This window comes from Protomyctophum parallelum (assembly GCF_964188405.1).
Source record: "Protomyctophum parallelum genome assembly, chromosome: 15".
Taxonomy (NCBI): Eukaryota; Metazoa; Chordata; class Actinopteri; order Myctophiformes; family Myctophidae; genus Protomyctophum; species Protomyctophum parallelum.
This window is the reverse complement of record NC_139710.1, coordinates 23,062,955-23,075,815: the sequence shown is the minus strand read 5'-3', so window position 1 is coordinate 23,075,815 and position 12,861 is coordinate 23,062,955. Positions and strand designations below refer to the sequence as shown.

General features: G+C 46.2%; 1 protein-coding gene across 2 annotated transcripts in view; it reads left to right on the top strand.

The window, feature by feature from the left end:
* The window catches only part of LOC310872597 (A disintegrin and metalloproteinase with thrombospondin motifs 12-like), a 51,939-nt gene that overhangs the window by 22,748 nt on the left and 16,330 nt on the right, over positions 1-12,861 (top strand). For both annotated transcript variants that reach the window (XM_083784604.1, XM_083784605.1), the window contains 3 exons: positions 405-574; positions 2,968-3,101; positions 3,967-4,087. In XM_083784604.1, the coding sequence (XP_083640730.1) occupies positions 405-574; positions 2,968-3,101; positions 3,967-4,087 (425 nt within the window). The remainder of the gene's footprint in view (positions 1-404; positions 575-2,967; positions 3,102-3,966; positions 4,088-12,861) is intronic.

The window sequence follows — 12,861 nt, the reverse complement described above, 5'->3', positions numbered from 1 at the left end:
ATTTGGCCCGGGCCTATACATTGCATAATATTCCTTTGCCCACAAACCATTCAGGACAGAACAATTTGTGTATAATAAACTGACCAGGCATCCATTCATTTATCAAACTATACTTCATCAACTCTTGGATTGAATATATATCTCTGCTGTCCGGAGGTAACCTCATAACTCTTCAGGAAATGAAAAATATACATTTTTAAGGAAATTAATAAAACCTTGTATTTTTTAAACGATGCAATACTGCCTCGTCAAAGTTGGTGTACTGTTGTGATATTAGATATTGTCAACTACTTGCATGAGAAGGAGAGAGGTGGTGGAGTTGTGTGCCTGAAGTAGCTCTGCCAGGCTCGAAAGATTAGTTAAGATCATCCACTGAATTCAAAATGCCCCCTGTCTTCTCTCAGACCAGAGTTTGGGGGCAAGTACTGCACTGGGGAGAGGAAGCGGTATCGAACCTGCAACACCAAGCCATGCCTAAAGGAGACGCCCACCTTCAGAGAGATGCTGTGTAGTGAGTTTGACACCGTGCCCTACCAGAATGAACTCTACCAGTGGATTCCTGTGGCCAACACCTGTAAGATTTCAATGCAACGCATACAGTGACACTACACAAAGATTAGGTGATTTTTTTGCCGTTATGTCGGCATGCCGTATACTGTAGTAGTGTAGTATACTGACTAGACGCATTTCCAGACAACGTCGCACTGATAAGAACCAGTATGCTTGCGGCGTGCGCAGGGCCAAAAGAAACCCACCGCTCATTAGATGCAATGTAAAAGTGGTCACAGCACTCGGTGTGTAAAAATGCATCCTATCAAACTTTCAGATGCTGTTTTCAAATGATTGTAGTGAAGTAAAAGTACAAATTTTGGTACTTAGTTACTTTCCATCACTGCCAGTCGCAGAGGGAGCGCTCCCTATGATCGCGCATCTGTATCAAGCCTAATTTATGCTCCGCTGTGTGAAGGTGTTGCGCACACACAGAGAACGGCTGAGAACAGCAGACCTCCAAGTCCACAGCGGCAACATCCGCGACGCGATGTGAGCTTGTATGTCAGCTGTTCTGTGAAGTATACATGTCTCGCTAGGAGCGTCTCACCAGCCAACACACGAGAGGAGGTTGAATGAACTGAAACCAACGAACACTCCCCAAAACAACAGGTTTGGGGTTGTTGTTGGTAATTGATTACACGAAACGTCACCTGCGCGTGCTGTCTCAATGTTTGTAAACCAAAATATCTTGTCTTATTATGCAATTGGTGAAAATAGGTGAACATTCGTTGTAGGCTTGTAGATCAGCTAAGAGATTTGATTAAGAGGGGGGAAAGGAAAGGAGGCGGACAAATACAGACCCCTGTCAATGGAGTATGTAGGGTTTGCTGTCAGTGGTAAGGAATGTTCCCAGCTGAGTGAAATCACCCGGAATTATCTAAGTGGCAGCCATGATAAGAGCCGGTCCAATTCTCTAAATGCTAACGATAGATGCTTCATTGCTTCCTTTCTTCTGTTATTTACACTGACTGGGCCATCCTTTATGAAAAGATATTATAAAGGCATTTCCCAAATAGGATGATTAATTCATAAGATATTGCATGCATAAGCTTGTACTGTAATCAGATTTAATATCATTCTGTCCTCCTAACTCTGTTTTGCAATACTGTCTATTGAAATGTACAATGGGAAATGACGACGAGAGACCCGGAAAATAATTCCCTGTTCATTTTCCTCATAGACTTTTCAAAAAGTAGACGTTTACGCTGCGGACAAAGCCAAATCATAACAATAAACACAATGTTCTGGGCCGATCAAATAATTTGTTAGAAGAAAAACAAAACAAAAAGTGTTGTAACCTGCCTTTTCTTCTTCTTTCTAATTATTTGATCGTCCCAAAACATTGTGTTTATTGTCATAATTTGTCACAGATCGAGTTGGCTTTGTCCGCAACGTAAACGTCTTTAAATAAATACTTTTTGAAAAGTCTATGAGGAAAATGAACGGGGAATATTTTTTCCGGGTCTCTCGTTGTCATGAAAGGTTGCGGGACTGTGATGCTCTATAGAGCAATAGAATAGCAGGTGTAATGCATTATCATATACTGTATATAATATATACTGTGTAATGTTTGTATATATATATATATATATATATATATATATATATATATATATATATATATATATATCTTATAACAATCATGAATCACTATATACAATCAAACTATGCATGTAACTTATTAAGAATAAACTTCAGGATTCACATCAACAGACACCTTAAAAATGTGCACATCATGGACGCCTCCAGCAGGGGGCACCACATACACAGAGGTGGACTCAAATACTCAACCACATGTACTTGTACTTGTAGTCAAAGTACTACAGTACAAAGTATAAAGTGAAAGTCGCTCTGTCAAATTTGTAAAAGTAGTACTTGCTTCTAAAAAATAATTATGTATTCAAAAGTACAAATTACAAAGTACATTTTCATTTAAAGAGCTCTGTATTGCTGTCGTGTCACATTGCTACTGCATGTGTTTTGGGCTTGTAGACGGGCTATTTCCACTACATTTGAAATAGGCTTTGAAATGTTCCTTCCCCTTAAAAGTGGTCCGTTTGTCCTTGAAATAAAGATAATGATGATTTTAAATGAACATAACACATTCAAACATTTTTTTTAAGGCTGAAGCCTCATTTATAATTTATGCTTTAACCCATTTTGGTGTCAGCATTACGTTATGCTTTAGCTATTTTAAAAATAGCAGATCTACAAGCTCATAGCGCGCCACCGAGTGGCGGTGGCGCGCTACGAGCTTGTAGGTCTGCTATTTTTTTTTAATCGAAAAGAACGACTGACATGGAAACATAGCTTTTTCAGGAAACTGTCATTTTCAAACAGACACTTTTTTAGAATCTGATATCAGGTCAGAATGGGTTAATCCATCCCCCCCCCCCCCCCCTCCCCTTCCCCCAGTGAACCCCTGCGAGCTGAACTGCCGGCCGCTGAACGAGCGCTTTTCGGAGAAGATGCTGGACGCTGTGACGGACGGAACGCCGTGCTTCATGAACAACAACTCCAGGAACATCTGTGTCAATGGAGTGTGCAAGGTAGTGTGGCTGGGTAAGGCTGCCACTGGCTGGGGAGGATTACACTGCCGTGCTGGACAGTAGCCAGTGGCGTGCACAGATAGACACTAGGGGGTGCCCTTTTGGCAATGTGCTCTTAAAGAAAGAAAAAAAAACGTTTTATTTATTTATTTTATTTTTTATTTTATCAATTCTTGATAATAAAACGCTTCTACTATATTATTTAGGCCCCCACAATCTAAAGCTATGTTTCTATGTCAGTGGTTCTTCGATACAAAAATAAATAGCAGACCTACAAGCTCGTAGCGCGCACTCGGTGGCGCGCTATGAGCTTGTAGATCTGCTCTTTTTCAATAGCTAAAGCATACCATAATGCTAACACCAAAATTGGTTCCCGCCCCAAAATGGGTTAAGGCAACCAGCCGGTTCCACACGCTGCACAAGGTGCCCTTTTTTTTTCACTTGAGCACCTGCCCCTCTAAATGTCTGTGCACGCCACTGACAGTAGCTATATAACTTGAGTACTGTTTACTTAAAAGTACATCTGCAGGGGTATCGGGTTTTTTTGTTTGTTTTTGTTTTATTTTGCTATAGCTTTGAAATACTGTATAGTGAAAGTATAGCCGCTCTCCGATCTCTCCGCTGTGAGCTCGTGTAGATCTGCCTTATTTTTTTCTTTTCACTTTAACAAAGAAATGACAAACCGTCGTGTGACAAAGTATAAATTAGACATCACAGTGTGTTTGAATGACACAGATAGGGGAAGACAAAACTCCCCTCTTGTGTCTTACTATATTTTTCGTGTACTTTTTAAAATGTCTGTCTCTCTCTCTCTCTCTCTCTCTCACACACTTTCTGTGTGTGTGTGTGTGTGTGTCAACTCCAGGAGGTAGGCTGTGACTATGGGATAGACTCAAACGCAGTGGAGGACCGCTGTGGAGTGTGTCTAGGAGACGGCACGAGCTGCGAGATGGTCTACAACACATTCAACGGGGGAGAAGGTTTCGGTGAGCTGGCCCGACAAACGATTGATATTAAAGCACCCACAGCAAAATCCTGCGTGTTCATTTAACTCTGAAAATCGAATTAAAATTAGCAATTATGCAACCTGTAGTTCTCAAGTTTCAGCCAGGTCACGTCGGGTTCTGTCTGTCGATTGACGCCAATTGGTTTGGGTCGGGGTTTCGGGGCTGTGCCAAAAAAAAACAATAACAAAGATATGCAACCATCGAGTGAACATTTTGAATAGATAAACGAGGTCCATTTTGGGGCGGGAACCGCTTTTGGTGTTAGCGTCATGCTATGCTTTAGCTATTGAAAAATAGCAGATCTACAAGCTCATAGGTGGCGCGCTATGAGCTTGTAGATCTGCTATTTTGGAAAAATCGAAGAACCACTGACACGGAAACATGGTAGTATTCCGCTGTTCCCTAGCTCCCACAGGAGATTTATTTATTATGGATGACAACGTTTCGACCCCTTATGGGTCCTCGTCAGGTATGATATGAAGGTTTGTTTAGTTGGTGTGGTTTGTTTTGTTGGCGTGGTTTGTTTTGTTGGCGTGGTTGGTTTTGTTGGCGTGGTTTGTTTAGTTGGTGTGGTTTGTTTTGTTGGCGTGGTTGGTTTTGTTGGCGTGGTTTGTTTTGTTGGCGTGGTTTGTTTAGTTGGTGTGGTTTGTTTTGTTGGCGTGGTTGGTTTTGTTGGCGTGGTTTGTTTTGTTGGCGTGGTTTGTTTTGTTGGCGTGGTTTGTTTTGTTTTGTTGGCGTGGTTTGTTTTGTTGGCGTGGTTTGTTTTGTTGGCGTGGTTTGTTTTGTTGGCGTGGTTTGTTCTGTATGGCCACCAGCGTGAGAAGTAGCTCACAACCAGTGGTGGAAAGTAACTAACTACATTTACTTAAGTACTGTACAAGTACAATTTTGAGGTATGTGTGCTTTACTTTTCAGTATTTCCAATGCTTTTACTTCTACTCGACTACATCTCGGATCCAAATATTGTACTTTTACTCCACTACATTTATTTGAAAACTTCAGTTACTAGTTACTTTTTAGATTGAATATTAGTACAAACCATACATTAACCACTTCAACCCTACTGTATACATGTCGTCCATTTGAACATAGCCGATCTACAAGTTCACTGAGATTGTACTGTAGATCGGCATACATTTGGGACATTCTGTGAGTACTTTCTACTTTCGGTACTTTAAGTACATTTTGATGCTTTTGTACTTTTACTCAAGTACATTTTGAATTATGGACTTTTACTTGTAACGGAGTAGTTCTACATTGCAGTATTGATACTTTTACTTAAGCCCACCACTGCTCACAACAACAACCCAAATATACCGTGTCTATGGGTTTGTAATTTTTACATTGTAATTATGTGTGTGCGTCTGTGCGTGCGTCTGTGCGTGCGTGCGTCTGTGCGTCTGTGCGTGCGTCTGTGCGTGCGTGCGTGCGTGCGTGCGTCTGTGTGCATGTGGTCAGTTATGGAGCCGAATGCCGATACATCTCAAATAAACTCACCTGCTGGAATCAGGGTATGTGTGCATATTGTGGGGTTCTGTGAAATTAAACGGTTCGAGAGCCACTGACTGAACTAGACCTTCTGGAGCAAACAGCGCCATCATGAGGGATTTTTGATGAATACCGGTAGCTTGGACCTCCATGGAGGCTGTGAAAGAGGGGGGGGGGGGGGGGTTCGTTCCTTTTAAAAGTGATTTCAGACTGAAACATCAGCATTACACCATTTGTGTTGTTTTCTTGTTGTCGTGGCAACGAGCTCTGTCTCTGCAGGCTCTGCAGCTGGTTGTCGTCTTGCGCTCGGCTGTTGTATGCGTGTGCGACTGTGCGTGTTTGTGCGCGTGCGTGTTTGTGCGTGCATGCCAGTGCGGGGAAGATATCGTCGGTGTCAGGTGGAAACCTTGTATGTGCAGAACGGTTACTTTCCTGAAAATGGCCAAAAAGAGAAATAAATGTATATACTGTAGATACTGTCGATTTTGCAACTTTTGTGTAACACTAGTATGACGGAGTGGGGGCTGGGGGCATGCAATTATATATAATATATATCTTTAAAAAAAAACATAAAACATTGAAACATGGAGATTAATAATGCTGGTGGTTAATGTGGTGGTTGGCTCATTGCACTGGGTGATGTGTGTGAATGCCAGTCTTGCACTTGGAAAACAAGGTCTCAGGCTCAACACACTGTAAAAAACACACACATAACTCCCAAACAAAGCATTGTATTCTTCAAACTGTTTGCTTGTTTATGTGTGTATGAAGTGTGTGTCTGTGTGTTTGTATATGTGGGCGTGTGCATAATGATGTTCATGCTGTCGGGCAGAAACCTTGTATCTCCATATTTCACACAAAAATAAGTAAGACTTGTCGTGCCATGAGCCATTCGATTTATAATTTAGCATTGTGTTAGATGTATAAGTTAGCATGTTATGCAGCACATAGCACTATAATGTATACTCATACTGTAGCTTCACTTCACAGATAATCTACTGTTAGACAGATATGAGCCTGGAACTCACCTATGCTTTCTATGGCATAGGCAGGCAGCTGCCGGGAGAAACTGTGTGCAGCTGCTGGACATGAGACTAATTAATTAGAGCGACAGAGAGAGAGAGAGGAGTGTACACGTGTGTACGTGTGTGCGGGTGTGCGTCAATTTAACAAAGGTGCAGACGATCAGAAATCAGCAGAGAGTGATCGACGTTTGCACTACTCTATGCCAAATTTAAGTGGACTCGGACTCGGAAATAAAAACGTCTGGGTTTCCGAGGCTAGACAGATATTAGCTATTTCTATGTATTTTCTATGTATGTACTGTATCTATGTATGTATTATCTTATATTGTTGTTCCTGCTTACTGTAAATCGCTCTGGATTAAAGGCCTAAATTGTAAATCCGCTGGACATTTTTATTTAACCTTTATTTAACCAGTAAAAACCACATTGAGACTGAAGTCTCTTTTACAAGTGTGAACTGGCCAGAACAATAGGCAAAATAAGTGACACAACTCTGCCAGTAACAAAAAATAACAACAAAAAAACAGGACAGACATACAATGCTCATAAATACAGTACCCACTACCAAAGAAGCTAAAAGGGAGAACAGGAACGCGACCAATAAGGACTAAAAGATCTAAGCAACGGGAATTGCTAGTTGACTAAAAAAGCAAGCAGACAGTTGCTATACGTCAAAGCAGGAGCAGTGTATGGGAAGTGTGCCCATGGCAATCCATTTAAAGCTCACTAGGGGAATCACAGCAGCCAGTTTGAGTCTGGACTGTAGGTCATTCCAAGACCAGGGTCCGAAATAAGCAATGCTTTTTTTCCCAGCCTCAGATTTTGTTGGGGGCACGACATAGCGTAACCAACCATTTGATCTGAGGTTGAGAGAGTTTTGGACAAGTTCAAATTTAGAACCAATGTAACGTGGGAGGTTACCAAGAATGGCTTTATAAATGAGAGTATACCAATGTAGCAACCTGCGAGACGTTAAGGAATACCAACCCACAAGGGCGTACAGAGTACAGTGATGAGTCATATAGGGGGAATTGGTTATAAACCTCAATGCAGCATGAAACAGGGGGTCAAGTTTGCTCAGAGTTGAGGAACTAGCAAAGCGGTAGACAGTATCTCCATAATCAAGCTGCGACATGAAAAGGCCTGTAACCAGCTTTTTGCGAGAAGCATTAGAAAAGCAGGACTTCATTCTGTAGAAGAAGCTCAGTGTGAACTTTTTTGCCAAGGTGTCAATGTGGTGTTTGAAGTTTAACTTGTTGTCCAACCAAATCCCAAGATATTTATACAACTCAACCCATTCGATGGATACTCCATCCAGAGTGGTGATATTTGAGGGGACATTGACTAGGCTATTTGGAGAAAATAGCATGGCCTTGGTTTTGTGGCCGTTTAATAGCAATTTGCTGTTTAGCAGTTCATGCTGCAAGGAGACAAAGTCAGAGGCCAAGTTTGACACTGCCACATCAAGTGAGGGGGCACAGGAATACAGAATTGTGTCATCTGCATACATATGATACCTACTATGCTTGGATTGACTACAAATATGGTTCACATACAGCAGAAAAAGCAAAGGTCCTAGAATGGAACCTTGAGGGACTCCTTTCTCTAGGGTGATAGAGTCAGACAGTGTGTCACCAAATTTAACACACTGTGTGCGGCCAAATAAGTAGCATTTAAACCAGCCTAGCACATTATGGCGAAAACCAGTATTCAAGAGGACATTTAGCAAGATATGATGGTCCACGGTGTCAAATGCCTTGCTAAGATCAATGAATAAGGCTGCACAGAACGATTTTGAGCCCAGGGCATCCCTGATGTCATCCTTGACATTAAGGCATGCTGTCACAGTACTATGTTTTGCCCTGAAGCCAGACTGCATTGGGTTTAGAATCGTATGTGCATCAAGAAAGAGTTTAACCTGAGTCGATACTTGGCCCTCCAAAATCTTAGCCAAGGCTGAGAGGTTGGAGATAGGCCTGTAGTTATTGACGTCACAGGGGTCGCCAGCCTTGAGAAGTGGTGAAACATGAGCCTGTTTCCACACTTCTGGTAAACTCTGAGTAGTTAAAGAGAGATTAAAAATGTCAGTGATCGGTTGTGCAATCACCAAGGCCGAAATTCTTAGAAAATAAGGGTCGAGACCATCTGGACCAGACATGATGTAGAAGTACACCCCCTGAACATGACGCTAGTATGTCACAGGGACCAATGCGACCCTTGATGCTGAGTGCCAAGCAGGGAAGCACTGGGTACTGGTATGCATTTCTCTTTGGTATGACCCGACCGGAGATGGAACCCTGACCTCCCAGTCCCATGGTGGACACTCTAACCACGAGGCCACTGAGTTGGTTTTATGCACAAATTGATGCCCTATACTAAAAATAGACGATCTACCAGGTCACACAGCATGAGCTTGTAGATCTGCTATTTTGGCTCATTTACTTTTTTTTTTTTAATGAAAGTGTGTCTGTGGGTTTTATAAATATTGAACCAATGAAAAGTATTAACAAGAACTTGTGACTAAATAATAACTACCGGTACTTTGGGTCCATTGGAACACTGGTTATTTTTTTATTTTAAAGTAACAGTTTTGGACACAAGATTTCCACGCGACAGCAACAAGATAGTGTGTGTGTGTGTGTGTGTGTGTGTGTGTGTGTGTGCCCCCCTCACAGCATCCTTTCCAGATAAGCAGCCCAGATGTGTTAAGACTTCAAAAGACTTTAGACCTAGGGCAAAAGGCGCCCCCCTCCTGCACACACACACACACACACCTTCCCACAAACATCATTAAACACCAGAGACCAAGTCATGACTGCTTTCTACCTCCCCCACCCGTACACACATACTATAAAATACAGAGACAGGGCAGCGCCCCCCACGCTGAGTACACACACACACACACACACACACACACACACACACACACACACACACACTAACCAGCCCCCCCCCCCCCCCCCCCCCCTGCAGACCTGGCCCACCCTCTATTAAAGATCAGAGAGAATCAGTCTGGGATTCTGCATGCCGTTGTGAGTGTGGCAGCAGTCATGGTAGGTCCTGCATCACCGTGCTCTGACCTACTGTGGGACCAGGTCTACTGTGGGACCAGGTCTACTGTGGGACCAGGCCTACTGTGGGACCAGGCCTACTGTGGGACCAGGCCTACTGTGGGACCAGGTCTACTGTGGGACCAGGCCTACTGTGGGACCAGGCCTACTGTGGGACCAGGTCTACTGTGGGACCAGGCCTACTGTGGGACCAGGCCTACTGTGGGACCGGACCAGGCCTACTGTGGGACCAGGCCTACTGTGGGACCAGGCCTACTGTGGGACCGGACCAGGCCTACTGTGGGACCAGGCCTACTGTGGGACCAGGACTACTGTGGGACCAGGTCTACTGTGGAACCAGGACTACTGTGGGACCAGGTCTACTGTGGGACCAGGTCTACTGTGGGACCAGGTCTACTGTGGGACCAGGCCTACTGTGGGACCAGGTCTACTGTGGGACCAGGTCTACTGTGGGACCAGGCCTACTGTGGGACCAGGTCTACTGTGGGACCAGGTCTACTGTGGGACCAGGCCTACTGTGGGACCAGGTCTACTGTGGGACCAGGTCTACTGTGGGACCAGGTCTACTGTGGGACCAGGCCTACTGTGGGACCGGACCAGGCCTACTGTGGGACCAGGCCTACTGTGGGACCAGGTCTACTGTGGGACCAGTCCTACTGTGGGACCAGGCCTACTGTGGGACCAGGCCTACTGTGGGACCAGGCCTACTGTGGGACCAGGTCTACTGTGGGACCAGTCCTACTGTGGGACCAGGTCTACTGTGGGACCAGGTCTACTGTGGGACCAGGTCTACTGTGGGACCGGACCAGGCCTACTGTGGGACCAGGCCTACTGTGGGACCAGGCCTACTGTGGGACCAGGTCTACTGTGGGACCAGTCCTACTGTGGGACCAGGCCTACTGTGGGACCAGGCCTACTGTGGGACCAGGTCTACTGTGGGACCAGTCCTACTGTGGGACCAGGTCTACTGTGGGACCAGGCCTACTGTGGGACCAGGTCTACTGTGGGACCAGTCCTACTGTGGGACCAGGTCTACTGTGGGACCAGGTCTACTGTGGGACCAGGTCTACTGTGGGACCGGACCAGGTCTACTGTGGGACCAGTCCTACTGTGGGACCAGGTCTACTGTGGGACCGGACCAGGCCTACTGTGGGACCAGGCCTACTGTGGGACCAGGTCTACTGTGGGACCGGACCAGGTCTACTGTGGGACCAGGCCTACTGTGGGACCAGGCCTACTGTGGGACCAGGCCTACTGTGGGACCAGGTCTACTGTGGGACCAGGTCTACTGTGGGACCAGGCCTACTGTGGGACCAGGTCTACTGTGGGACCAGGTCTACTGTGGGACCGGACCAGGCCTACTGTGGGACCAGGTCTACTGTGGGACCAGGTCTACTGTGGGACCAGGTCTACTGTGGGACCAGGCCTACTGTGGGACCAGGTCTACTGTGGGACCAGGTCTACTGTGGGACCAGGTCTACTGTGGGACCAGGCCTACTGTGGGACCAGGCCTACTGTGGGACCAGGTCTACTGTGGGACCAGGTCTACTGTGGGACCAGGTCTACTGTGGGACCAGGTCTACTGTGGGACCAGGCCTACTGTGGGACCAGGCCTACTGTGGGACCAGGTCTACTGTGGGACCAGGTCTACTGTGGGACCAGGTCTACTGTGGGACCAGGTCTACTGTGGGACCAGGTCTACTGTGGGACCAGGCCTACTGTGGGACCAGGTCTACTGTGGGACCAGGTCTACTGTGGGACCAGGTCTACTGTGGGACCAGGCCTACTGTGGGACCAGGTCTACTGTGGGACCAGGCCTACTGTGGGACCAGGCCTACTGTGGGACCAGGCCTACCTGTGGGACCAGGTCTACTGTGGGACCAGGTCTACTGTGGGACCAGGTCTACTGTGGGACCAGGCCTACTGTGGGACCAGGTCTACTGTGGGACCAGGTCTACTGTGGGACCAGGCCTACTGTGGGACCAGGTCTACTGTGGGACCGGACCAGGTCTACTGTGGGACCAGGTCTACTGTGGGACCAGGCCTACTGTGGGACCAGGCCTACTGTGGGACCAGTCCTACTGTGGGACCAGGTCTACTGTGGGACCAGGCCTACTGTGGGACCAGGCCTACTGTGGGACCAGTCCTACTGTGGGACCAGGTCTACTGTGGGACCAGGCCTACTGTGGGACCAGGTCTACTGTGGGACCAGGCCTACTGTGGGACCAGGTCTACTGTGGGACCAGGTCTACTGTGGGACCAGGCCTACTGTGGGACCAGGTCTACTGTGGGACCAGGCCTACTGTGGGACCAGGCCTACTGTGGGACCAGGTCTACTGTGGGACCAGGCCTACTGTGGGACCAGGCCTACTGTGGGACCAGTCCTACTGTGGGACCAGGTCTACTGTGGGACCAGGCCTACTGTGGGACCAGGTCTACTGTGGGACCAGGTCTACTGTGGGACCAGGCCTACTGTGGGACCAGGTCTACTGTGGGACCAGGCCTACTGTGGGACCAGGCCTACTGTGGGACCAGGTCTACTGTGGGACCAGGCCTACTGTGGGACCAGGCCTACTGTGGGACCAGGCCGTGTGACTTCAAGTCAATATCACCATTCTTTCCAACCTTTGCCTCGGTTATGGTGAACGATAGATAGATAGAAAACAATTACAACAGCGTCATAAATTTTTCGGAAACAAGCCGAAGCTTGTTTCCATTGTGGTCCACCTTTATACTACAAACAACCATGAAACAATATACAAAAGGATCACACTTGTGTGAAGTGAGGGGCGCTCTCATCATCATCATCATCATACATCACCATACATCACATTCTGGCCAGTCAAATCATCACTGGCCGAGCACATCACATCATCAGAGCTGGGGCAATAGTGGGGCTAGCACGTACCCTCAATTTTGTTTTATATTATTATTATATATATGAGTATTTGGACCCGTATGCAGAATAATCCAGACAACAACGACTTGCACTCAAGCACTTTTATAACTCAGAAAACCCTCCCAGGGCATACATAACATACAGTCCCACTCTTGGGAAACACAGTGTTATAATAGAGCAACCTAACCAATAACACAGAGTCCCTAATATACCTCCATGCTCATTAACAAAAGTCTCTTCAGCTTAGAAGCGCAGGTGGACACAGTCTCA